The following is a 27,713-nucleotide window of genomic DNA, read 5'->3' as shown; positions in this document are numbered from 1 at the left end:
CATGAACTACAGTTGGAATATTCATCATCAGCATCAGACTAATAATCTTTAAACAGTGCAACATCTTCAGGAAATACACTTGTATTTCCTTTAAACGAGAGAGAAACATCCGTGGCACAATACTGGCACCTGTTGGTAAAAACTAAAACGCAAATACATTTTTAATAACCTATTGAATGTACAAATCCTCAAAACAATCAGATAAATTATATGACACTGTTTTATTAATGAAATTATGATATAGAGTTGGCATTTAGAGCATAGCAATGTGTTTGTTAGAAACCTTAGTGAGCGTAACACTGTACTGTCCCTTTAAGGACAGCGAGCAGACGCAGCGCTCGATTCAGGCGCGTAAACCGAACCAACTAACGAGCTGTTGTGCTACAAGCAGCAACAGCAAACCAATAGCTAGTCAGCATTTGGTAAATCTCACAGAAATACAAACGCGTTGTACGGTCAACTTTGAGGGGTTTACGTTAAGAACAACAACGTCGCTTTCATCGACAGGAAAGATGACTTCTACACTGGTGAGTTTCAATACAGATGCAGCTGAAGTTGGTTTCACGTTCGTGATTCGATAGTAAACGGTGAACGGAATGTTTAGAAACATGTAAATACCCTGCACATGACGAGCGTAGAGAATCACTCAGTATATTCGTATCATAATCATATGCAACCCTAGAACTATTTATAATATATACAACAGTGGTTACTGTACTGTTATGGCGTTGGCGTCTACCTTAACAGCGGTTTTCCGTCGGAAGAGGGGGCTGTTTAGTCATTTTCAACCCAACTCCTGTTCTTTTTAAAAGTGCGATTTAGAAAAAGTTGATAAATAGTATAATAATGTGCATAGGGCATGTTGCATTTAATGAATACGGAATAAATCACAAAGGTTTGTAATCAGTGAACGCCTTACCAAATTGCTGACCACCGTAGCTGGTGCAGTTTATGTAGTACAATAAACCAAAAAGAAACGAACTTCATTTTTTTCAAAATATGAAACTTTATTATCAGATGCGTAAAAATACTATGTAAAAACGCAGTATTAGAGAAAAAGGTATAAAATCGTACTGAATGGGAGTTAAGCCTCAGCCTGCAAATATATGCGTTCAATGTGGACAAGTCTTTTCATTTGACTGTGGCAGGCATAAACCTAGCCACAGCCATAACTTTAGCTTTCGACGCCATATTTGTCGAAATATCTCATGACGATACCGAGCTCCAGCTCCACAGTCCCCATGGCTTCGGTGTGCAGTCTGTATCTGTCCGCCCCGTTGTAGATCAGATCTGGGCTACGGAGCTGGGGACCTCCGCCCACAAACATTTGCGAAACTTGTTCTTGCCAGGAGCCTATCGGTCTCCAAGTCACGCAGGTAATGCGGTGATGTCCGGGGCTGGAGGGGACGTGGCTGTAGCCGTAGCCGTACAACTGGCATCGCCCGAAGGAGTCCTGGTGCCACACTTGAAGGTGAAGCTTCGGCCAGCCTTGGATGCCTTTTGTCGCGTAGTGCAGATCAATCGGGTGACTCCAGTAGGCCATGTCTCCCGTTTGGGGTATATCGACTTGAGTCTGACCCTCCCTCAGGCCAGACAGAAGCCGCCATGCACCTCCCGTGTGTACCCCCCATTTGCAAAACAAGCTACTGTGAGGGAAGCCGCTGGCCCCGACGATCTGCCCGATGATGTGCAGCTCTGCCATGTCATTAAAAAACGCGGCACAAAAAAAATCCAAAACTCAACAGCTAGCAAGGCGTAGCAACGCGGCACTGGTCTCCCTGGTAACACAGCCTTTCTTGAATTTAGAGAAATGAATGCCCTCAGTGTGGTCTACCAGGCAAGGCGCCCTGGTAACATACGTGTAATCCGTGTGTTATTTGTTTCCAGTAAAACAGTCCAACTGTATTTGCCGGTAAAATCAGAATTTCCAATAAAACATCTTCTGAAAAATATCTGATTTGTGGGGGTTGTATAGCGTGTGGTCACCCGAAAGTCAACATGTAGGGCAAAGTTGTGTAGGTGTTACGTCCGTCGTCATCACGCAGCGTTATCCTTGGGCTGCGTCATGGGATGTATCCTCAGTGTGACCTCCCAGGCAACCCCTACGCCGAACGTGCTTTCAATTCACGTGTTGTTCATTTCTAGCCACATACTGTAGTTGTCAACATGGTTAAAATTGATAATTATTATCATTATTTGTAAATAAACATATACACCGTGATGTTTGAGTTGTGAGGGTTGTTGTAGGGATTGTCCCCTGAGAGTCTAAAGTTGGGACAAAATTGTCCATACACACGTCGTCGTCAGCGCTACCTTGTTTAATGACGTTTACAACATTACCTTGCCCTTACCTTTTTTGATACAATGTAATTTAAAAGAGTAATGTTTATGAAATTATATATCATATCAGGTATTAGTGGGTAGGCAAATATGTAGCTAGAAAACATAAAAATAAAACATTAGGAACACAAGGAACTATGATAGAATAGAATAGCTTTTATTGTCATTGTATATGATAATACAACGAAATGCATTTGTGCCTGAATCTTTGAACAGTAATAAATAACAGCAATAAACTATAAATAAATGATAAATAATAAATACAAACACACAGTTCCATTCATACATTAAAACATAAGTAGTCCTATAGCTCAAGATGTCTCATATGACATGTCTCGACATCCCATATGACATCATGACATCACATGACATCACATATGACATCCCATGACATCCCATGACATCCCACATGACATCACATATGACATCACAACATCACAACATCAAACCCCATATGACGTCACATGTCCCATTCCCCATATGACATCACATGACATCATAGCTTAAGATGCCCAATGTGTCCCAATATTGCAATTGACTTTTGGGGTACTAATTTGCCTAATGTTTGATTTTGTTGAGTTCACTTGTGGCCCTTACAAAGAAGCTGTTTTTCAGTCTGGTGGTGCAGGGCGTGTTCAGTGATCTGTATCGCCTTCCAGAGGGTAACAGACAGAACAGGGAGTTACAAGGTTGGGATGCATCTTTCAGGATGGTGTTGGCCCTGCAGAGACGAGTCCTTTTGAGTTTTTGGCGATCTGCCTCAGTGCAGTTTGCATACCAAGCTGTCAGACAGTATGTTAGGACACTTTCTATACAGCATTGGTAGAAGGCTCTGAGCAGCTCTGCAGACAGGTGGTTCTTTTTCAGTGTGCGGAGGAAATGGAGTCGCTGCTGCGCCTTTTTGACAAGGGCCGAGGTGTTCACAGTCCAATTGAGGTCTTCAATAATGTAAGTCCCCAGGAACTTGAAGCAGCGAACCCTCCCCTTGATGACAAGAGGACTGTGGTCCTCATGGTGTCTCCTGAAGTCAATGATGAGTTCTTTTGTCTTTTTAATGTTGAGTGTGAGGTTGTTGTCCATGCACCAGTCTGCCAGCTTGTTACGGTAGTGGGTTTCATTGTTGTTTGAAATGAGTCCCACCACTGTTGTGTCGTCTGCAAATTTGATAATTGTGTTAGTTGGGTGTGTGGAAATACAGTCAAAGGTGTCGAGTGAATACAGCATTGGACTGAGGACACAGCCCTGCGGTGCCCCAGTGCTGGTGGTAAGACTGGGAGAAAGCTGTGAACCAAATTTGACTGTCTGTGTGCGGTTGGAAAGAAAGTCTTTAATCCACATATAGAGGGAGCTATCGAAACCAAGGCCAAGCAGTTTGTTGACCAGCCTGCTGGGAATGATGGTATTAAAGGCCGAGCTGTAGTCGATAAAAAGTATTCTCACATATGTCCCATTCTTGTCAAGGTGCGTGAGTGCTGTGTGGAGGGTAAGGGCAATGGCGTCCTCTGTGGATTGGTGTGCTCTGTAGGCGTATTGATGCTGGTCGAAGTTGGCAGGGAGACTGGATTTAATGTGTTTTAGGACCACTTTTTCACAACATTTTGTGATGATGGGAGTAATTGCTACTGGTCTGTAATCATTCAAACAGGTGATGTTACTCTGTTTGGGCACTGGGATGATTACGGCAGACTTGAGGCAGGTGGGTATGGTGGCCTGGAGACGGTGACAGATTGAAAATGTCTGTGAATACCTCTGCAAGCTGGTGGGCGCAGTCTCTGATCACTCTCCCTGGTATACCGTCTGGGCCCCCTGCTTTCCTTACATTCACTGAGCTAAAGATCCTTCTATCCCATGTGTCTGCAGGATCAGAGGAGGGTGAGCAGTACCCCAAAGTCTACGCTTTGTATTACATCTAAGTGCAAGAAAAGTGTACTTTTGTACATGTCCCAAGCAGATGTATCAGGGCATAATTATTTTTTCGGATGTCTTTGAAAATGGAGATTATTGCATATCATGAGAATCAGTTTGTGGCCCTATAAGTGAACATGCATTATGTGTTGTTGCTGTAACCAATCTCTGTTTCTGTCTTTCCATAGTCTGATCCAACGCTAGAAAGACATTTCAAGGGTCACAGGGAAACTGTGACGAGTGCGGACTTCAGCTGTAACATGAAACAGATAGGTAAACGCCTTTCGCTACTTCTCTTTGTGTTTTTTGTGCGTTTACTCCTGTTTGGTCATGTCTATGTCCTGCTAAATCTCATATCCCTCCCCCTCATCCAGCCACAGGCTCCATGGACTCTTGCGTGATGATCTGGAACACAAAACCTCAGATGCGAGCTTATCGCTTTGATGGACACAAAGACGCTGTCACTTCGGTCCATTTCTCTCCATCAGGCCACCTGGTGGCCTCTGCGTCCAGAGACAAGACTGTGCGCCTTTGGGTGCCCAACATGTGAGTGTAGGATATCACATTCAGTTTTGTTTTAGTGCATGTGCTCCTATGTGTGCTGCCACTACACAGGTTGTAACAGTTTTAATGTGTGCGTCTGTGTGTAGGAAGGCAGATTCGACCGTGTTCAAGGCTCACACGGCAACTGTGCGCTGCGTTAATTTTTCTGGTGATGGACAGAATCTGGTTACAGCCTCTGACGACAAGACTGTCAAAGTGTGGACAGTCCACAGGCAGAAGTTCCTCTTCTCTCTCAACCAGCACATCAACTGGGTCCGCTGTGCCAAGTACGAAACATACATGCACACATTTCTCACTACACATGACAGTAGATCACACAGTATTATTCGATTCTACTATTTACATACCTATGCAAATAACCCCTTAAATACCCAACACACTTAACATTTTCACAACTTTACTAAGTGGGCATCATTAGGAATATTGAAGCTGGTTTGTGGCTTGTTTTTGATTTAGAATCTTCATTGCAACTCTTGCAGGTTTTCTCCAGACGATCGGTTGATTGTGTCTTCCAGCGACGACAAGACTATAAAGTTGTGGGACAAGAACAGCAGAGATTGTATTCATTCCTTTTATGAACATGCTGGGTAAGCACTTTAAACCAGAAAGATGCATAGGAAATTTGCTAGAAATGTTTTGATGTGTATACAATTTTGCCACAATATTCATGTACCCTCCTGTCATAATGTACACAAGTGATACTGAACCTCTACTTGCAAACTCTTTACCAGCCTAAAAGCTGCAAGCAAATGTTCTAAAATGTGTAATAATCAGTCGTTTTCTTTAGTGTCTCAAATAATAGAACTAACACTCTTTCCAAATGTTATTTTAATCTCTTTTTCCCAAGTTATGCAACCCATGTGGACTTCCATCCGAGCGGAACAATCATCGCTGCAGCTTGTACTGACAACTCGGTCAAGTTATGGGACATCAGGTCCCACAAGATGCTACAGCACTACCAGGGTAAAGACACCTCACCACACACACACACAGTCCTGTGGAATGTTTAGCTGACACTAAGGATCTTAGATGATGTCATCTGTTCAGCAAACACATCATTTGCTATGAGTGCTTTTTGTATTTTGTTACAGACGGTCTATGGGCTCCACTGGTGCAATCCACAGAGGAATTTAATATAGAGTTTAACAAAACTGCACATTCATACCTTTTTAATGTAGAATAATCATTGAGTCGTTTGCTGTGTAGCAGTTGCCGGGCAAACATGCAGGATATCTCTGAATTAGACTAGAATAGCAGGGATTGTAATCACTCAGGGTTCTGTGCCTTCCACTCCCGCTGGTGTGTGCAGCACTGCTGAAGTAAAGCCCAACCTTTAAATGCAGTGAAAGTTACCATTGAGCAGTCCGGTAGATTGTTGAAATAACTGCAAGATAAATGCAGGTAGTTATCTAAATCAATACTCAAGCCATCACTTCATGCCTTTTGTCACAGGCTACCACTCAGTCTGATTGTTCTAATCTGTCCTCTTATATAGATTTCAGTTTTGAGATATTATAATGGATAATCATATCTGTCTGAGCAGATTGAGCTTACAGATAAAAGCTCTTCTCTTCTCTTCTCTTCTCTTCTCTTCTCGTCTCGTCTCTTCTCTTCTCTTCTCTTCTCTTCTCTTCTCTTCTCTTCTCTTCTCTTTTTTTCTCTTCTCTTCTCTTCTCTTCTCTTCTCTTCTCTTCTCTTCTCTTCTCTTCTCTTCTCTTCTCTTCTCTTCTCTTCTCTTAAAATGCAATTGCCTCTCACAAGGAAAAGGAAAAGAAGAGATTAAACATTTTACATGTGATTTAGCAGTTTCACACCATGTGAACTATGAGCCACGTCAGTAAGATACTCAAACCTAACCTGTGATTGAAGACATCTAAAAAAAAAGCTGCACACACTGACATACTGTATGCATTAAAAGCCCTGTCAGCTTCAGATACACATACATGCTGGTGTGTTAATTAGTTGGTTGTTTTCAGCCATCTGCTGTAGGGTGATGAGGTCAGCTGCACAGTAAGGGGCACAATCTTTCTGGATCCAGTACAATCAGCGTACAACCTCATGTCGTAGCATGTGGCGGCCAGCAGAGGGACCATGTCACTTGTCGAATGTCTGCTCCGCTCATTTCGTCTCAGTACAACCCAGCTACAGACAAATTAACTGAAGTCTGAGGACGTTTTGCCAATGTGGAGTTGACGCGATGGCATCCTTGAGTTCTGCAGCAGCACGGGAGATGTCATAGGCTAGAGATGCGTCTCCACCTGTAATTGAGACTGTAGTAGAGCACCCAGATTCAAACACACCTTAGCCAGCAGCTGCCTTTCTCCTACCCTGTGTCCTCGAGCAAGACACAGAGCTCTTTATATATCAATTGTAATAATGATCTATGTGTTTTTCTGCTATTTGGCAGATGGATACATAATCATTTCAATGACAATAATCAAATGCCTCTTTTAGCCATCTAAAAAATTTGTGTGTGTTTTCATGTTTCAGTTCACAGTGGCGTGGTGAACTGTTTGTCTTTCCATTCGTCCGGCAACTTCCTCATCACTGCGTCCAACGATTCGACAATGAAGATACTGGACCTTGTAGAGGGCAAGCTACTGTATACACTACATGGACACCAGGTAGTCAGACAAACCACGCACACGCACACGCACACATACACACACACACACACACACACACACACACACACACACACACACACACACACACACACACACTGTTTGATAACTGTTCAGATACCCCGCAGGCATGTGCTTTATGCGCAGTTTACGGAGTCATGGATGTAATCGGTTTGTTGTTCCTGAGTTTGAGAGTGTGTGTGTGTGTGTGGACTGTTGATGTGTACATGATCTTTGAGAGTGTTTGGTTTCTCCTTTTGTGCCTGTTTGATTTTTGTGAAGTGTGTGTTTCTGTGTTTGTACGATGCCTTTTTTTGTACACAGTGTATTTTCGTACTTGCCAGGCGAGCAGGCGGCCCACTCATGATGACTCACTTCAGGGTTGTTGGAAGGAAAAAGAATGTTTCTGCCTCTGTCCCTCTGGATCCTCTCCTCCTCTTCCTCCTCCTTTTTGTTTGGTTGCTGTCTTCTATGACCTTTAACACTCTTTTCTGTGTGTCCCCCCACTCTTGTCTGCACTGTAGCACTGCTCCCATTATTATCAGGGTTGTTATTTGCTCCGCTCTCCTCCTCTATTTGTTCTTTCAGTTACACACTGTACCTCCTCCTTTTCTTCTTCATCTACACTGACACTTTTGGCTGACTGGCCATCTTACACACTGACTTATTGGCTGGCCGGGTGGCCGACTGACTGTATTTATTTAAACAGCATATCATTTGGCTTCCTGTCTAGTTGTGGAGATTGGCGGCTGGCCAGCACCACAGTCCCTCTGCACATTGCTTCACGCTGCTCGTCTTCCTCTCTGTATCACCTGTGTTTCAGTCCAGCTCCTCTCCAAAAATGTTCTCTTTGTGAATATTAAAAAAACAATTTTCTCTCTTCACACCTCTAAACTTCATCTCCTCCAGACACGTCTCTGTGTCTGTTTTTATTCCCTTGGTCCCAGTTGTGCCTCCACCAATCTGTTAATGCCGGGAGAGCTCAGGGTGTTAATTGTCTCTACAGTTGCATAGCTAAAGATGGGAGAGACTCCCATCTGTTCAGCTTGTAGCTTGTGTGTGCTCGCCCCGTGTAATGTGCTCTTGTCAATGAGTGTGTTTGTGCAGTGTTTGTGGTGGTGGAGCTGGCAAAGGTTTTGTTTATCTAACCCCAGCAAGATCTTACCTGGCTTGTAAAATAATGCTAATTCAGATTAATTTGACTATCTGCCTCGATGTCTGCCACCTGATCAAAGAAAAAGTGCTTCATCTTTCAAAGATTCCATGAAATTGTCTTTTAGGCAATTGTCCTCATAGTCTTTCTGCTTGAAGATGGATATTGGAGTGGGATATAAGTTTGAGAGAGACTTGATTCTACAGTTAAAACATGCCTTCATCTTTTGATGTTGAGGACTATTTTCCTCCTTTAACACGCCCACAATGGAGAAGTTGGTTGTGAGATGTCTTCTATATACCCCAGCCCTAATTTGAATAGATGGCAGCTGTTATTGCAAGATGGTACTCAAACACACATATTTGATAAATGTGTTGCTATTAACGGTAGTGAGATGGAGTGAATAGCTTGAACAAAACAATATGCATGATCACATGTATTTGACTGGGATCTCTCTACCTCTCTATCGATCTATCTCCTGACACTTACACACACGACTTATTGCCTGGCAGGGTGGCCCACTGACTGTATTCATTTATATATATATATAGTATACAGTATATATATACTGTGTGTGTGTGTGTATATATATATATATATATATATATATACTGTATATTGTTGGAGTTGAGAGCATTATAATTATGTATAATTGCCTTAAGGGGCATATTTGAAAGCGTTAACACGACTGCACAATTTGAAATCAGTACAAGCATCTAATTGTTTTTGTTCTCATGTGGAGAGGAACATGTGGGGTCTGTCTTTCTGTAACCCATGTTCATTTATCAGTACATAAAGTGTGTGTGTGTGTGTGTGTGTGTGTGTGTGTGTGTGTGTGTGTGTGTGTGTGTGTGTGTGTGTGTGTGTGTGTGTGTGTGTGTGTGTGTGTGTGTGTGTGTGTGTGTGTGTGTGTGTGTGTGTGTGTGTGTGTGTGTGTGTGTGTGTGTGTGTGTGTGTGTGTGTGTGTGTGTGTGTGTGTGTGTGTGTGTGTGTGTGTCTGGCCATGGCAAGTGCCAGCCTGGCAGCAGGCATTAGTCAGAGCAGAGACAGAACATGCTGTCTGTCAGGCCGCTGTGTTGCCATAGTGACACTGTCTGCTTCTCCCAGGTGCTTCTGGGAAACCATTCCTCACCCAAACCAGCCTGTCTGGGTGCTAGCCGCAGGACACGGCTCTTGTTTTTTTCCCCCTGCTAGCCTCCCTGCCTGTGTCTTTTCCTTTCTTTTGTTTGTTCTCTTCTTCATCCACACTTTTAACACCGTCACAGTGCCCAGGGCAATAAGTATTGACTGGGCAGGTGGTCAAAGACAACCGCAAACCACATGTTTGAGCTGACCTGAGCTGAAGTTAGTGTCTGGTTTTAAACATGGCAAAGCTTCCTGATTCTCTAATATTTGATGGTATGGACGTCCATTTCACCACTACTTTAAGTGAAACAGCACACTGTCCTAGGGACATCTGTCTGAGCTGTGGTACCCAGTCATCCTGAGCTGATGCAGCAGTCCTGCTGGCACTGCCACTGCCAGGTCAGGACAGGTCAGGCATCCTTTTAGAGGTCGGTGTGTGTGAATTGTGTATTATTTCTAATGATGAGTCACAAAAGCACAGTAGCTTCATGTGAATAAAAATAGCAAATGATCTAATGTTGACCTTGTCGCCGCTCTCTCTGTTTCTCTGTCCTCAGGGTCCAGTAACCTGTGTGACCTTCTCTCGGACAGGGGAGCACTTTGCCTCAGGAGGTTCTGATGAGCAGGTAATGCCAACGCTCAGAATGTCCAATGTCTGCAAATATCCGATATATCCAATCCAAGTCATTTAACAAACTGTGTGTTCGACCGCTGAAGTTGTTGTTGCTTTCCTAGTTGCATCTTCACGGATGGGCAATAAAAAGCAGCACAACTTCTGATGTCCTTTTTATTTTGTTGAATATAACACATTATATATAGACTTTACAAATAGTTTCATGGCCTCATGGCCTTATTCTGATCCTAAGAAATCTACATATGTTACTGCATTCCATTGGCTTCTACCTGTACTCTGCTCAATGACAATAAAGTTGAATCTAATCTAATCTAATCTAATGTTGATTTATATGCAATTCAACTAAAGAAAAACAGAACTGTATTCATGAGAATGGTGGTTCCTGAGACTTTCTGAATAACCAAAATTTCTTTCCAACCCACAGGTTATGGTGTGGAAGAGCAATTTTGACTGTGGCGAGAGTGGCGATGCTGTCAGACCGCAACGTAACACACCGTCCAGCCTGCAGGGTCCACCAGCCAGATCAATCCCCTTTATCGCCAACGGCTCTGCGCTCCACTGTCGGGTAAGTGCAAACACAAAAGAAATCAACTTTGCCGATTCCATATCGGTTGAAATATTAGATATTCATGTCAGCAAGGTGTGTACTTGCTTAGATATACAGTACATGCACACACCCACACATGAATTATAGATACATTCAAAGGTAGTTGTAAACATTTGTCAAAGAAACACGATTTGTGAAAGAAGGGTAGAGGGGTCACCTGCACAAGTACTTGTAAACATACAGTATGTGAACCTATGTACGATAGAAGCACACGTGCTCACACTGTTAGTGTGTGTTGCTACTGTGGATGGCTTTATCTCTTCAGTATATATCTTTCCTTTGATCTCTTCAGCTTGGCCCAAAGGGAAATTAATTTCTCACATGCAGGGAGAGGAATACCTACTTATTCCTGCTTCTATGCTTTGGTATAGAGTTTTGCTACTCTTTAACAAGTTAATCAAAATGTCAGATTCTACCAATGTACATTCTCAAATATACACCGACCCAATCATCCAGTACGAATGTAGCAATGGTTAGATTTTCAGCCGAATGCTACATCTGTCTGTCTGCTACTGTGTCCTCCGATCAGAAGCACAGTAACCACAAACAGGAGGAGCAAGAGCACAAATGGAGACACAAAGAGTAAAGATGGGGAAGGGACCTACAGGAAAATGATTAGAAACAAACAGAGGTATAAAGAGCAGAGTAGCCATTAGGGGTGTTTAAATATTTAAAGACCTAGGGCACACACACACACACACACACAAACACAGACACACACACTTACCTACACACCCAGAGGCGCGTGCACACACAGGGGTACAGAGTGTCACAGGCTCGGTTTGGATTTCAACTTTTGACTACTGCAGTGTTACTTACTGTACATCAAGGGCAAATCCAAGGTCTACATAAACACACACACATGCACGAGCAAGCATACCATGCCAAAGCACCATCATGCCCAGATGATGATTCAGTTTGGCTCCGACCAATACAGTATGTGACCTCACTCCACCTGAGTCTCTGCTTTCTCTTATTGATCGCCGTGCTGAAGCCTCTGATCGACAGTGATGCTGCCTTGCATTTACTTTCTATAGGCCGTCTCAAAGAGCAGGACCTATAATATGTTAGGCCCACTAAAATAGTAATTTTCTTCAGCCTCTGCTCTTACAAAAGTCGGCTGCATACAGAAGGGTGGTCATTTCTAACATCCCATCAAAATGAACAGAGGACTTGTGTGGATTTTCATATCCTGATGCCTCTCAGATCTTTTTGGCCTGTTGGCGGGACTCTGGCTTTCTCCTGATGCCACGTTTCAGGCTTGTAAATGGATTCTAATTAGTCCTCCACTTGACAGGCATTATTACACATGTGTCTCCAACAATAATTTGGAAATGGGTAGCTGGAAGGCATTAAAATAAATCATTGCTGTAAGAACTACATTCTCTTCTTCTGTGAAGTCCTGTTCCTATTGAACCCATCGAAGCCTTTCATTGGAAAATTCAGTCCTCGCCAATGGCGTCTGATGCTTCAGGGCTGACAGAAGAGATATTTTTCACATTTTCCTGACTGAGAAACTTGATGCAAGATAGGTTGTTTGATTTGGCTCCTTATCCTTTTTAATCAGAGCAGAAGGAGCAGATGCAGATGGATCACCTTTTTTTTTTCATCATTCAGTATTTTTAATCTTGAGAGAGTTCTGTGAAAAATGGCATGTGACTAAAGCACTTCTACTGGTGTAATCGAGTAATACAACAATTTGACACATTTGCTACCTTGATTGTCAATTATGTCTGTCTCAGGTGGGAGAGGATGTGAAGGCAGGCCGGTTGCAGCAGTTAGGAAGGAGAAGGATGAAGTTTAGGCTCCATTCCAAACACTTCGCAATCTTACACACAGCTGTTTTGTTTGCGAGTTCAGGCCTGATGCAGCTGACCAATCGGAGCAGAGCATTCTTCTTCAGGAAAGGGTCTGAAAGGGAGAGTACTTAAATGACCTGTTTTCACTCTGTGTGCTCAATGGCAAGAGATCTGCAGCAGCAAAGGATCTCAGAAGTGGACGAGTGTTTTTAAGCCCATTGAGAAAATAGCTAAAGTTTCAAAGCCCTAAATGTCTTTCATGTTGTTTTTATGAATTATTGTACAAGTAGTTGCATTCACTGTAAAGAACTGATTGTCAGATGTACCTGAAAGTGCCCGCCTTCTAGATCATCCTTTTCATTCATTATTTATCCGCCCATACTTAATTATTAATTCAGGTTCTTCATCTGTCATAAAGTCCCTCAAGTCTCACACACGTGTCGCTTCAGAGCAAGGAGCGAAGAGAAACACGTTATCGGCAAACATAACGGTGCAAATTTTCTTCCTACTAGGACAGAGCAGGGAAGTGTACTCTGATATGATAAACGCTGTTCCTGCGTGCGAGGATAAAGTGATTTATTTTCAGCGTAATTGGTTGTTTGTCAAATTGATGCGTACAAAGGCAGAGTGTAAAAAAAACAGGATGTTCTTTCAGAAAGCAGCCATGAAAAGGAACATAAAGCACGGCTGCCACTGGTGTCCTTAAGCCTGACTGCTGCCTAATTAAAGAGATTCACAAAATGTGATTATTACAAGCCTGTTTACAAAACTGTAGTTTCTCATCAGACTAGACACTGCGTATTCTGAAAGGAAATCCCATTGCAGCCTTGAGGAAAAATCACCCAACTTTGAAAGGTAACAACCAAAATAGCTGTTCATGTACAGCACCTAATGTCATTTTTTATAGCAGTAATACCCAGTGTATGGTTATTGTAGAGCAGTGTATCGTTATTGTGGGTGCAGTGTCGGTGTTTAGGCGAAATTGGGAATCACATAATCCCCCTAAAGAATGTTCACCTGCTTGTTATGACTTTGATATCAGCTATGCACTGAATGAAGAGCAGTAGGATAAGTTGTAGGAACCAATACATGGTGAAATGCAGAACAAGCTGAACTCATGAACTATCTACAGAACATAGTTGCGATCAGTGGCATCAATCAATCATCTGTAGCCATGATTTACAAGATGTACCACTCAAGACGCCTCATTTCATAGCAGAGTAGCATCGTGTTCAATCTGAGACGTTATCTCTTCAAATACAGGAACATGAAAGTAATAAGTACAAGTGGCATGAAATCCTGCTCAGATAGACACTTTATCCGTGCATCTTGCTGTTAAGTGGTGTGACTCCCAGTACTCCCAGTTACTGTGTCTGAAATCCAACTCTCAGATTTAGACTCACCAGCGTTTAAATCACCTAATGTGAGCTGGGATTTACGCCCATCTAGTCTTAATGTGTCATCCATTATCACAGAATACAGCCATTAGTTAAATTCATTTTACCTGGAAGAAATTGACTAATGAGACAGTAATGCTTGTTTATTCATACAGAGGCAAAGGCTGTCCACGGCTGTTGCCCTCTCAGAATCAACTCCGCGGGGATTTCATAAGTAGCTAATTTGATATGCTGATCCCCTGAATGTACTTGGATGCGAAGCTCACTCATAATTTCTCAGCGATCGGCGCTACACCAGGAACATGTCGGTCTATTTGTTATTCACAGTAAGCGAGCATGAAAATGAGCTCGTTCCATCTGAGGATTGAGAATATGTGTGGTTCAGTCAGGCTGCTTCTCTGTTTAACACAGCTGAACCAATCTTTATTTCCCACTGTTTGGGTGTGTGAGAGAATAGATGCATCAATGTGTATGTGTGCATTAGTGCCAACCATTGCTGACGGGAAGATCAGCCCTCTCTGATCACATTCCCCCTAATCTCCCTATCCACCCCCCCCTCTTCTCCTCCTTCTCATCTCTGGCTTCACATCTGGGTCTCTCTCCTGCTCACGTGTGCAGACAGACGAGCTGCACGTTCGCAGCAGGCTTCCCTTCACAGCTCAATACACACCACTGCACTGCTTCGGATCGGCTTTGGATGAGGATGGAGAAGGAGGAAGGGGGGGGGGGGGGGCTCTGAGCCTGCAGCTATTAGAACTTCTTCATCACTAGCACTTTATCTATCTCTAATCTTTACTTTTCTAATCGACTCTATTTCTGCTTGACTATATCACATCTACTCTGTTACTTTAAAGCAGCATACAATACATTCAACTGAGAGTCAAAACAATAGAACAATATATAATATGATATAACTTGAAATCCTATAAATAAAACTATGCTGTAACCACACACACACACCAGACTTCTCTGATATTCTGTAATTACAGATTCAACAACAGTTTGAGTAATCTGACAATCCATGAAGCCCTGATGTACTCCACACCCCAGAGTTTTGTAGATTGCAGTATCAGTTATTGTGTGTGTGTGTGTGTGTGTGTGTGTGTGTGTGTGTGTGTGTGTGTGTGTGTGTGTGTGTGTGTGTGTGTGTGTGTGTGTGTGTGTGTGTGTGTGTGTGTGTGTGTGTGTGTGTGTGTGTGTGTGTGTGTGTGTGTGTGTGTGTGTGTGTGTGTGTTCTCACCTAAATGCTGCTAGTATAGATTGGCAGATGATATTGTTCTGAAAGCAGGAACTGAATGCATCTGACAGCAGGGGATGGAGAGCAAGCAGGGGAAAGAAAGGCAGGGGTGACGAGGGACCATTGAGGACGAGATAGCCGTGGAGTAAAGGAGAGCCTAATGGTGCAGTGGAGCGAGAGCGAAACGGGGAGAGAGAGAGAGAGAACGAAAGGTTGGAGAAGAGGCTGGGCACGTGAGAGCGCAAGACAACATGAGCACAGTGCAGGCAAGGAACAAACGAGACTGTGAGAGGGAGCAGAAGTACAACACCGCGGAAAAGAGAACATTAGAGCGGCAGAGATACGCCGACACCTTTTCATCCTAGTTGCACTCAAAACGGAGAAACAGAGAGAGGTCGGGCTCGAGAGAAAGAGGCGGAAAATGAAGACATGTAAAAGCGTCTTGAATAATAGAAGATAAAGAATGATGGGTTGGAAATGAGGGGATGAGAGTGCGCAAGAGAGAAAAGGATGTGGAGAGAAACAAGAGAGAGTGAGCCTAAGGGGCAAAGAGCTTGGTAATTGAGAGACAGAGGGAAGAGGTGGGGATGTGAGCTGAGCAACATTAGAACAAGGGTTTAATTAGAAACACCCTCTCCTGCAGATTCTCCAAGCTGTACACTCGTCTCTTCGAGTGAGAGCTGAGTCACAGCAGAGGCTCATTCATCTTAAAGCATCAATAGTAGTGCTTTGCCCCACTGCAGTTAAAAGAAATGTCAGGCATTGGTGAGAAAGTATCTAAACCCAACGGTCGCATTATGACACACGCCTTCACCGATCCAATCACACATCTCGTTGAAATGTTTCCAGCAAAATGGAACACGAGTGTGAAATATTACAATGGGATTTAGGTGTCACTTCCTCAGACGTGACGGAAAAAGGTGTCTTTCTGTCCTTAGCATGCTGTTACAAGAACAGTACATTGGGAATCTACCACAGAGGAAAGGAATGAATTCAGCGCTTCATGTCATGTTTCTTACTGATTAAAGTCATGACTGGCACCCATACTTTCAACCGCTACTGTAAATCCTTTAGTCTTCGGTCCGTTGCTCTCTGTCTGGCCGTAAAACAAAACTGGGTGCAACAGTTTGCTGGGGTGTTGTTGAAAGCAATTCCTGGAAATGATGACGGGTAGATTACCACACCTGCATTGCACATTAATGACATATCAGATATCAGTATGAGGCTTGTTATTTTTAGAGTACGGGTTTAGTAACAGAACAGCAATCCTGATGATTCAGCAGGTATTTAAGAAGACTTGAGAGTGACCGATGTTCGTTGTCACAGCGTGTTGAAGCAGATCTACCAACGGGGTTTTCCCCAGCTGTTTATGGGGCTCAGGGGGAAACTATGCATTATTACATTATTTGGGACCGTCAGCATTATTTGATTAAACCCACTGTATGTTACTTTATCGCTCACGTGTTCTTCTTGTTCGTCACCTGACAGACTCTTAAATAATTGGTTGTAAATAACCGGACTTTTATGTTTTGAGGTGTTGGACTTGGCTGATGGAAATGAGGAACTTTGATATCTGACTCTTTACAAGGCCCATCTCGTCAGCGTTCACTTTTCTCGTTCCTGTGTTTGTGTGTGTGTGTGTGGGGGGGGGGGAGGGTTCCTATCTGTGTGCGTCTGGCGTGATGAATGATTTTGTATGCAGCTCGCATGGCGTATTGATGGCTAGCTGTGTCAGACTAAGAGTTTAATTTGGGCCTCAGGAAATTTTCCACTGTTGGTTTTTCCACTCCAGGTGATTCATTGGGAGGGTGGTAACTGTGTGTGCGCCTGTGTTTGCATGCGCGCGTGTGTGTGTGTGTGTGTGTGTGTGTGTGTGTGTGTGTGTGTGTGTGTGTGTGTGTGTGTGTGTGTGTGTGTGTGTGTGTGTGTGTGTGTGTGTGTGTGTGTGTGTGTGTGTGTGTGTGTGTGTGTGTGTGTGTGTGTGTGTGTGTGTGTGTGTGTGTGTGTGTGTGTGTGTGTGTGTGTGTGTGTGTGTGTGTGCGCGCGCGCTAGGGAGTATCAGGGTTTTCCTTGGCCCCATGTAAGGGAACGGCGGTACCAAACTGGGGTGAGGAGTTACAGCATGTTCTTGCCTTTGGATTTGAGCTGTATTTTATGATTTTGGAGGCCCCATTGAGAGGCGTTTCACCAATATCTCCCTCTCCTCTTCCACTTTGGCAAACAAATCATAAAAGCCAAACACAGTAGTCAACACTGGTCAGATTTCTCAGTGTAAAACATCTACATGTGTTGACTTTGCAGTAACATCACACTCTCTTACACGGTCTCTCATTTCACCATTTTTTTTACAGCAACTCTTGTCCCATGATGCTTGTGTTGTTTTGTTTGTTTCTCTCAGCTTTTGATGCAAGTGAGAAAAACACTTAGGTGGCTATGCTAGATTTAGATCAGCAGGGAAAACCTTGACTTTCTGTCTGTGCGCATGTGGATAGCTACATATTTACACTTGCTACTAGTTTTCTTTATGAGCGGATGGATTTTTAATGCAAAGGTTTAAGACAAACAAGAGTTGGTCACTCACCCTCAGCATCATGTGAATCTGTCCTAAACAGCAACAATTATTGCTCCAGTAACTTAACCTATCCAGTCCATTTTTCTTCTTCTTCTTCTTCTTCATGCTGCTTCTCCATGTTTTGTTTCTGGGGACAGTTACCAGACCGGTTCAAGATGACCAGAGCGATCCAGAGGGTTCATATTTCAATGATGTATTTTGGCCCAAACCATTTAGTGATTTAAAGACGAGCAGCAGTATTTTTAAATCGATTCTCTGACAAACTGGGAGCCAATGCAGGGATTGAGTGTCATTTGTTCAATTTCTTTAGTCTTTGTTGGAACTCAGGCAATTACAGCTTGTTCAGAATGCTGCGGCTAAAGAGCCTTGTCCAAAAGTCTAACCTGTTAGTAATAAAGGCAAGAACAAGTTTTGTTAGTCTCTAGTTCCTCTTTTATAGGTATGACTTGAACCAAAAGTTCATGTCCAAAAGTATTGAGTTGTCAACAGTGTCGAATGCAATCTAATAACACCTGTATTGTCACTGTTAAGCTGAATATCATTAAGAACTTTAATAAGTATAGTTTCATTGCTGGGAAGGGGTCGAAATTCCAATTAGAAGTTGCCTTAGCAACCAGTTGAGAAGTAATTTAATAAGTTGCTTGAAGACATCTCTCACAACGATTCGCCTGATGAAGGGTAGATTTGATATTGGCCTGTAGTTATTAGTGATGGAAGGATCTAGACTCCAATTTTTTTAAGGAGGTTTAACAACTGCAGTTTTCAAGGCCTTTGAAAAGTTGCCTGATAGGAGAAAGCTGTTGCAGATTGTCTATTGTCGGGCAGTCAACAGCATCCCTACAGAAATGGCATTCTGCAAGAATTGTGCATTGTTAATGTTGATATTAATGATATCGGCATAAAGGATTCTCTTTTGTGGAGTTTAACAGAAGCAACATGTCCATGGTGCTTTTTGCTCACTTAAACATTTAAATCCTAGCAGGTGCAATGACATTTATATCATTAACAATTTTAGATTGAAAGTTGTCTATACGTTATCTACAACCTAAGAAATGTGGGAATTATTGTTTGTCATTATAACACATCCTATCTTCACACTTGGCACAGGTAAGCCTCTCCCTCGTAGTGTGTGTTGTATTTATTGCCTCTGTCTGTAGAACGAGGAATGATGAGGTTGGGTGTGAATTCATTTCCTTTTTGGCGGTGGTGACGAGTGAAACGGTTGTCTTGCTGAGAGATTTTGATAGATACACACATACAGTACAGGAACGCACACTCAAGAGGCATGATTCTTCACACGCAGACAAACACTCCACAGACAGAAATATGAAGAAAAGTATAGCTTTTAGTCATGTGAGAAGGAGATATGTGATCATGTGCTTCTGTCTCACTGAATTAATCACAACATAGGCTGACTGACTGACCGACTGACTGACTGTGTGTGTGCGTGCGTGCGTGCGTGTATGTTTGTGTGGGTTCTATGTTGAGAGAAGTAAGAGACGGAAACAGTAAAATCAAGATGACATTAAAGGGAAATCTATGAGTGAAATGTGTACCACACCATATGCAGATGACCAACAACCTTTTAATAGAGGTTTTTATCTTCTCCCTCTGTCCTTTTGTTTTTAGACCTCCGAACCGGGAGAACATTTCAACAAGAAGGATCCCAAGACTGCTGCCCACTCTCAGGTCCATACTCGTAGTGGCGGCCACGGCAAGGCGTCCCATCCCCACACCTCTCCCTCCCCCGCCCAGCAGGTGGAGAATCAGCATACACAACCTCAACCTCAGGCACAGTCCCTGGCCCCAGATGGAGGAGTGCCTCCTGCTTTAGCCAGCACCCTGGAGCACATCATAGGTCAATTGGATATTCTCACTCAGGTATGTACAACACACCCACGCACCGTGAGAACAAGGTGTTCTTTTTATCCTGCGAGCCTGCAGTGAGGGGATGGTGTTACGGGGGCTGCTGCACATAAGTGCTACGCAGGTATGCATGCATGCCCTGAAGTGGCAAATGCATAGGTCCGCTCTCCATAAACGTACATTTGCATGCTAAGGAGCATCATGTTCTGTTCATATTCACCAACCTTAATAACCAGCGTCAACCCACGTATAACTGCACTCGCGCACAAACAGCCCTCGCTGTTTAGTGTCACAGCAGAAACAGGTGGGTTGCTACAGTTGTTAGAGGCAGCTACAAGCAGCCCCAGACACTTTGCCATAAATTACTCCTCTCTCCTTGACAGTCGGGCTCCTTTTACATCCGACATACTGTATGTACTGTTCTGAAAAGTTTGAATTTGAAGTCAGACGGGTTTGGATGAAGTAAATGAGAGGCCCGTCGGTTATATCAGCACACACACTGTATATTCTCAAGTTTCATTCCGTATGCAGGTGTATCTAAAGCAGAGGCCTAGCGCGCGTGTACAGTATATTTACGACATGCTTGTTGGGTTCGGTTCGGCTGCATTCACTCACTCTCCATGGATTGCTCGTGCAGCTGGTGCGGGCCAGACGCAGTTTGGAAGCAGACCAAACCAGAGCTTGCAGGATCAGGACTAAAATAAGGTTGTGGATAGAAACAGAAGAGAACAGCAAACCCTAAAGACCTGCAGATGTGCTTGTTATTATCAGCTTTTATGTTTTTATTACTTTGCCTGCATTTCTTAAGCTCCATAGTTGAGGTCATTGAGGGATTCTGTGTCGGCTTTACGGAACTCAATGTAAGGTTTCCTTTGTATACACCACACTTTGTTGTAGCTTGAATGAATGAAATGAAGTTGCTGCAGCTGTTGAACAGGTCTTTTGGATTTCTATTGTTGCTGTTCTATGCAACATGTATCTATAGCAGTGCAGTGTGTTTTTAAAATCACTCACTTTTGTACATGCAGTCCAACAGAGAGAAAAATGGTGGGTGGGCGTTAGAAAAGAAAAGCTAAGAAGTGCTACGATAGTGTGCAACTTCCATCCTTCCTTCCTTCCCTCCTTTCTGCCTTCCTTCCTTCCTTCAGCAGCGCTTCATTTTGGAACAGGGCAGCCAGGCACCTAGCTAACCTTTCCCTTTCCAGCCCACCAACACCAGATGGACCGTCTGCTTCTGTTTTTGCCTTCTGGTCCTCAGCGCTTTTATCCTGCAGCGTCCAGTATCCAGTCTCATCTGTTTGTCTGCATTAAGACACACGACTGAGATCAGCTCTTACATCTTCAGAACAATAGTAACAGTAAAATCATATTTAGGTCTGTGTGGAAGTTTCTTTACTGACCAAACTTTGGCCGTCCACACGGTAAACGCTCATTCCTGACCAGCAACGGCAACATTTGAACAACAATATGAAGCGATTTGTTGCATTATTCTTTCTATGTAGCTTAGCAGAGATTTCCAGTAATGTCACACTTGGAGGTGGGAATGTTCACACTATAATTCTAACATTTATTCATTGATTTCTTTTATTTTTCTCATGTCAACTTCACCTGTTCTTTACAGCCAAAACAACTTGTTGTTGTTGTCATCTCGTGTCACACTTTTAGATTGATTTCCAATAGCTGTATTCCGATGATTGACTGTTTGCGCCCATGAATTTTCCCCCAACTCAGGATGCTATTAGATATTTGTCTACAACACTGGTGGTCATAGGTTATTCTGTGATGTGTGATTTATTTTTTCCCTTGTCCTGCTACTTTTGTGAAATGCTTCCTGCAGCACAGTGCGGCCATCTGCTACATGTTAGAAGCGCTTCACATCTGCGTTGTGGAAAACATCATTTCGACCACTGGAAATGTAAATAGTTTACGGTATAATGCCCAGAAATGAACAAAGGCATCCACGGGGAGCAGAGGCCCCCCTCAAAGACAAAATCCGATTTTGCTTAATATAGACAGGAATACTTGTGGCGTGCTCTCCTTAGCTTACAGAGCTCAGCGTAAACCATGATGTGTGTTATTTCCCGAAAATACAGAGTCTGCAACTGCACACGAGGCATGTTAAACACACTCAAGGCATTTTTGACTCAGTTTACTTCTGCAATCTACTTCGTATCACACACTGCATCCAGTGTGTGAGTAGGAAACGAAACCCGTGTTCTAATTTGTGCTCATTTTTTGCTAATGTAGAGGCTGAAATTACCTCCTCTCTCCAGAGATTAGGCTGACGGTGACATTATTTATCCCTGCACTATATACTTCTTCTTTCCCCCTGCATTATTTTTCACTATTACAGCTCTTTGTAACTCTAATAGTCCAAGAGACTGAGAGTGGAGATGATGAATTATTCAGCATTAGGATGAAGCTTCCAAAGCCACAGTTTGCTGTGTTTGCTGCTTTTCACTTTATCTGTCCCCCGCCTGCTTCGATTCCCAGACTGCTTTGTCTCTCTCTCTCTCTCTATATCTCTCTCACTCTCACACACACACACACACACACATACACTGGGCAGGACGCACAAGTTTCACCATCGTATTCTCCATATTAATTATGAAGAATCCTCTCTCTGCCTTATGTTTCCCTTTCCAACAATCACATAGACGTCGCCCCCCCCCTCCCTCGATCATCGATTAGACCCAGCTGTACTTGCTGTTGCTCCTTGTGAACCTTCTATGTGATGCCAGTATATTTCTACTCGTGCTTCTAGTTTTAAAATGACATTTTCAGTGACCCTCTAGAGTGCATGACACACAACCATACACAACCTGCTCTGTAATTCCCCCAAAGTACCAACGTGCCCAGCCAGAGGACAGCCTTTTCCTGCCCGAACTCTCTCTCTCTCTCTCTCTCTCTCTCTCTCTCTCTCTCTCTTCCTCTGGGTGTGTGTGTGTGTGTGTGTGTGTGTCTCAAAATAGATGTAGATAGATAAGGGTCGTTCCAGTGAATTCCTATTTCAGCAGCTATAAGTACAGCTGCAAGGCTCATTAGGAGAAATGAGAGGAGGATGGGTTTTTTTAATGAAACAGTGGCACTGAACTCAGTTTCTCTGTGGAGATTCAATGAATTTCTGCGATGTAAGTTTTTTTTTTTTTTTTTTCAGAAGCCACTAAACCGCACGCTAAACGAGAGCTCTTTGAAGAATTACTGCGTCTTTGCCAGACTGTTTTAGGAATTTAGAATGAAACTAGTTTCCCTCAAAACTAAATGTTTGTATGCCGACTAAACTGGCTTCAATGAGCGTGACCGCCAAATAGCAAGAAGACGCACACATTCCATTATGTTGTGAAAACATTGCAACCAATTCTGTGTTCTTCTTTCCTATTACCACATAACAAAACAAAGTTGGATTTATTGTTGGTAGAATGGATCTAACAATTAGTCAACAATCTTTCCATTATTTAGCAGAGGGAGAGATTCATTGTTCCCTTCTTCTTTTGTCTCTACATACAGTACATAGCTGTAACATAGTGATCTAGAGACCCTGGCCTTTGTTTGCGTTAGTTAACTTGACCTAATCAAAACCCTGCAACCAGACTTAATCGGTGTCACGACGCTGGTAATCAACACACTTTGTTCACACCGGCTTTCAGAATGCGGCGACGTGCACTCTCCAATAAAAAGGTGTTTGCAAAGACGAGCCTATTGGAACCAGATGGAACAGGCACTTATTCACACGTTTCACATTAGAGGAGCAAAGGATAATATGGGAGGTGTATGAAGCTATAATGACAGAAAAGAGCAACACCACTGCTGCAAATGATGCCAGAGAGGAAAATTACAAATAGTTTAAATGCACAAGTTAATATGTTTTACCTCAGTGTACTCAGTAGCGAGTGAGTTTGAGTGTCTGTATTTTCCATTTTTGTTATGATTCTATATACAGCCAGAGAGAAAACAATGTTTGATTTGACTTAATTTGCCAAATTCGGGCTAGCTGTGGAGCATAAATTACCATGGCAACAGAGTGCAATCAGAAGAGAGACAGGTTTGTGTTGCTGAAGTCAGCGACCCAACCCCCTAATCTGGCTTCAGAGTACAGGCCCCTGGTTGACAGCACGTGCAGTTTTGTTATCAAGCTGTAGTTTAGGCGGAATTCACAAAGAAAACGTAACAATGATGTGACAGAATTGTGATGAAATGTTTGGACATCAATCCAAAATGGCCGTCATTGGTCATTGTAGCCTTCTGTTCTTACTTAAACCTACCAACTAAAACTTCTAAGCTCATCAAACACTGCAGCTTGCTTATTCAATCAGCTCATTTCTGTGTGGTCCTAACGTGGGTCATACTCGGTGCCATCAGCGTCGTCCTGTGCCGCTCAGAGCAATGGAGGTCATATTGTGTTCTGGAAAGAAAAGATAGCAGCAGCTCGTGCTATTTTTAGGGGCATAAAGATTTGATTTTCACTCCAGATGAAACCTATAGGCCCATATAGGGTTGCCACTGCCTGGGGACACACACACACACATACACACACACATTTATACGCATACGTATGCAGTATTGCACACAAACACCCCAAGAGCGAGGACGAGGCCTGGGTAGCCATATCAAGTTGGCAAGATAAACAGAGTTTATATTGATCTAGAAAAGAGAGACGGCGGAGAAAGAAGGCGAGAAAGAGGAAACACAAGCCTTTGCTCTGTGCTGCATGAAATGGCAGGAGATGTTATCTAGTTTGATGACCCAAAAGAAAACACCACACGCCCACACACTGTGCAACTTGTTGTGTTCAGTGTATGTTGGGCTATGAGATGGAGTTGTAGAGATTTGACAGCCTCTCTCGTTCCCTGTATGTCATATTTATGATTGATTGTTTCATTTTTCTTTCCGGGTGTGTGTTTGTACACGTAGCACAAGCAGTGAGGTCATCCAACAGACCACAGGAGGCAATCACAAATCAATTCGTATTCCGTGCAGCCTACAACGGGATCCGTGTACTAATGGTGTCGTGGCTTTGATCACATGTTGACATGCAGGCGGTAAGCTGGTTAATTAAAGTGGATAATTGAATCAGTAAAGGTCACAGAGGTGTCTGCAGGTTTAGTATACGATTTCTCCAATAAGCACGGTTTTAGATTGATATTTGCTACATCGTCTGGTTGGAGCCTCTTTCTGTCTTTGCAGGATGGGAGTAAGAAAATGGAAAGTTTTGTTATTTTTGCTTTGACCGAGCTACTCTTTGCCTCAAGCACCGTTACCAAATTCAATAAAATCAGCTATTCTGATGGAACTATTTAGATTTTTGATGTACTATTTTTACATGCCAGGTTTTGGTGTGTCGTGTCATGCCCTCGCTCTCGCTCTCACTCTCACTCTCCCTCTCTCGCTTTTGTGTCTAGATTTTCTTGAGAAGCACTCTTGTTGTTTTCTTGGTTTTAATGAGCCATTAGTCATTAGTGCAAAGTGGCTGTCACGACTCTGGCATCACAGTAACATTCACACATACTGTATGCTGCAGTCCTTAATTTAGCATCAGATCTTTAACAATCCTGCCTGATGGCCTTAATCTGTGTCGGGAGAGAGAGAGAGAGAGAAAGAGAGAGCAATGCTGGAGATGCAACTATCCTGTCAACTCATTAAGTAGTGCGTAGAGAAGTTACTGTTTTTAATGGACTTATAATGAATAACGTCTGACGGGGGAGATCAGAAATTTAAAAAGAGCTAAGGTGAAAGTTTAACAAGTACTGTAAACCATAAAAGCACACACAGAGACCAGAATCCATGTTTTCCTGCCTTGTGAATCATCTCATTAGGCTTGTTTTTCTTGGATGCTGTATCTTGAGGGTTCTTACCTTATGTCAGACAACCACAGTGCCCACATGCATGATGAGAATCCTCCTCAATTGATTTTCTGCTATGCAGTTTGATCTAAATATAGCACTGTGAAGATGAATAACTGCATTAATAATTACCCCCGTTGCTCTTTGTGTGTGCTCTGCTAACACAAGTGCGTTTACCCACGGAGAAAACCTGTCTACAATATCATTCATAACCCTTTGAGTGATGTGTTTAACCTATTTGACCATTTTTGGAGACAGACTCTTGTTTTGAGTCATTGGTGTTTTTTTTTCTTGTTTTCTGCATCTTTGTGACCACTTCTTGGATTGAACCTCTTGCAGTATCTGTCGGTTCATTACACTTACTGGCACCAGGGGAGCCATATGATTACAGGTTAACACTAGTTGACCCGTGATGGGGAAATGGCTGTCACTGATTGCGATTATGGAAGCTTGTTGTAGCGCCTGGCAACAAGCGTTCATACTTGCTGCCAGGCTCCACTATCCAAGATTACTGGCTGGGATTGTGTTTGTCACCAGGCAACATCAGCTCATCAAACATTATTGTATGTTTGGGAATTATTGGGAGCTGTGGCCACTTTAGTGTTTCCAATAGTGTCTGTTCTCAGAAGACTCTGCTTCATCTAAATAGCTATTATGGTTTTAGGCGGGAGTTATCTAACGTCGCCTCCCAGAGATCAATTTGCTGCAATCAGAAGAGTTCTTACTTCAACATCAAATGGAAATTGGTGTTTTGCTTTGCCATGTATTCTCGCGTTCTGACAGTTTTTACCCGCGTTGGAAATGTCCTCTGACAATTGGCACCGCGTTTTCACATCTTCAATCAAATAGATTCAAAGTAGAGAAGTTCATTTGGGGTCATGCTATTCGAATCGTCGTTTGATTTCCCTGTCACTTTTAAAATCTCAATATTCTCTATAAAAATCTGTTAAAAGCAATATTGAATAACTTGACACAACGCTGCAGGTCCTGGTCCATGTGTGTCATTTCACAAATGGAAATGAATTTGTATCCTTCCGTCAATCTGATTCTTTGTGGAACCCTGGATAATAACATATGGGGCTTCGTAAACAAGAGGCGTAGGTGACACGGTGCTCAGAGGAAGAGTATTCTGCACTGTGATCTCACTACCCACACGTGTTCGGCCCTCTATAGGGAAGGATCTTTGTCGCGTTCGCCATATGTGTGCATGAGCGTGTTTATTCAAGTGTGAGATAGAGAATAAGGAGCCACGCTTGCCACACACAGACACGCCGGTGTTTCAGCTCAGGCAACAGATTTCTCCACGATAATTGTCTGTTTACACACATCTGTCTCAAACACACATCTAAACTCTCTTTTGTACACACAAACACAATCATTGCACGGTTATTACCGCCAAACAGATGCTCCGACATCACTCTTATCCATTTTCCTCCCCTCTTCTCTCTTTTGCGTCTCGTCTCCGCTCTCTGTCTCGCTCCTGTCTCCCAGACGGTGTCCATCCTGGAGCAGCGACTCACACTGACGGAGGACAAGCTGAAGGAGTGCATGGAGAACCAGGTGGAGATCGGTTTACATCTCCGGAGAAGAGAGGAGGCCTGAAGATGGTGACGCCATAGAGGTCCATGCTATGGTTATACTTGTGTTTTTGTGACTTTTAATCAATCTAACACTGTTCTTACAAGGTCACGTGTTAATAAGCAAGAGGATGAACCGAAGTCCTTTATGAATCGTACTTTAAATGCATATTGAGGGTACAGACTTTGTTATTTAAGACTGTCTATTCCCTATGTCTTAAGTTATTTTTGCACTTTTTTATTAAATGTTTTTCACTCTGATCTCGGACTTTAAATGATTTTGGTTAAAAATCTCTCTGGTTCCTCTTTCACACTGTGCGGTGTTGTGTACTGTGTGTGAGTGTGATAGAGGTTTGTTTTCATAGTCGTTGCCAATTTGATGATCTCATTGGCTCTTTGCAAGGCCGTTTCTCACTCCGATTGGTCCAAACCAGCCTGAGTAGCTGCCTCAGAAATCACGACTTTGCCGTCTT

General features: G+C 43.0%; 2 protein-coding genes across 2 annotated transcripts; one reads left to right on the top strand and one right to left on the bottom strand.

Moving 5' to 3' along the window:
• Positions 1-328: 328 nt before the first annotated feature.
• Positions 329-27,501, top strand: poc1a (POC1 centriolar protein A). Its single transcript, XM_076141114.1, has 11 exons — positions 329-527; positions 4,434-4,518; positions 4,620-4,791; positions 4,896-5,075; positions 5,289-5,396; positions 5,657-5,772; positions 7,300-7,433; positions 10,269-10,337; positions 10,770-10,910; positions 19,587-19,838; positions 27,155-27,501. The coding sequence occupies exons 1-11, from the start codon at positions 513-515 to the stop codon at positions 27,263-27,265; spliced, it is 1,383 nt and encodes a 460-aa protein (XP_075997229.1). The 5' UTR covers positions 329-512; the 3' UTR covers positions 27,266-27,501.
• b9d2 (B9 domain containing 2) lies at positions 1,022-1,992 on the bottom strand. The gene has a single exon (XM_076141195.1). It carries the CDS (start codon positions 1,700-1,702, stop codon positions 1,175-1,177), a length of 528 nt encoding a protein of 175 aa, XP_075997310.1. The 5' UTR covers positions 1,703-1,992; the 3' UTR covers positions 1,022-1,174.
• Positions 27,502-27,713: the final 212 nt, after the last annotated feature.

The sequence above is a fragment of the Genypterus blacodes genome, unplaced genomic scaffold (genome assembly GCF_046128005.1).
Source record: "Genypterus blacodes isolate CSIRO-AG114 ecotype Tasmania unplaced genomic scaffold, CSIRO-AGI_Gbla_v1 ptg000017l_1, whole genome shotgun sequence".
Classification (NCBI taxonomy): domain Eukaryota; kingdom Metazoa; phylum Chordata; class Actinopteri; order Ophidiiformes; family Ophidiidae; genus Genypterus; species Genypterus blacodes.
Note: the sequence above shows the minus strand (reverse complement) of the source record. Positions and strands in the feature narration are given on the sequence as shown.

What these genes read in the sequence shown, in the direction of transcription:
- poc1a (XM_076141114.1), top strand. An exon ending in CGCCTTTGGGTGCCCAACAT is followed by an intron (nt 4,792 to 4,895) that starts GTGAGTGTAGGA and finishes GTCTGTGTGTAG; the next exon opens with GAAGGCAGATTCGACCGTGT. An exon ending in TCCTTTTATGAACATGCTGG is followed by an intron (nt 5,397 to 5,656) that starts GTAAGCACTTTA and finishes CTTTTTCCCAAG; the next exon opens with TTATGCAACCCATGTGGACT.
- b9d2 (XM_076141195.1), bottom strand. Translation starts at nt 1,702, where the DNA reads ATGGCAGAGCTGCACATCATCGGGCAGATCGTCGGGGCCAGCGGCTTC.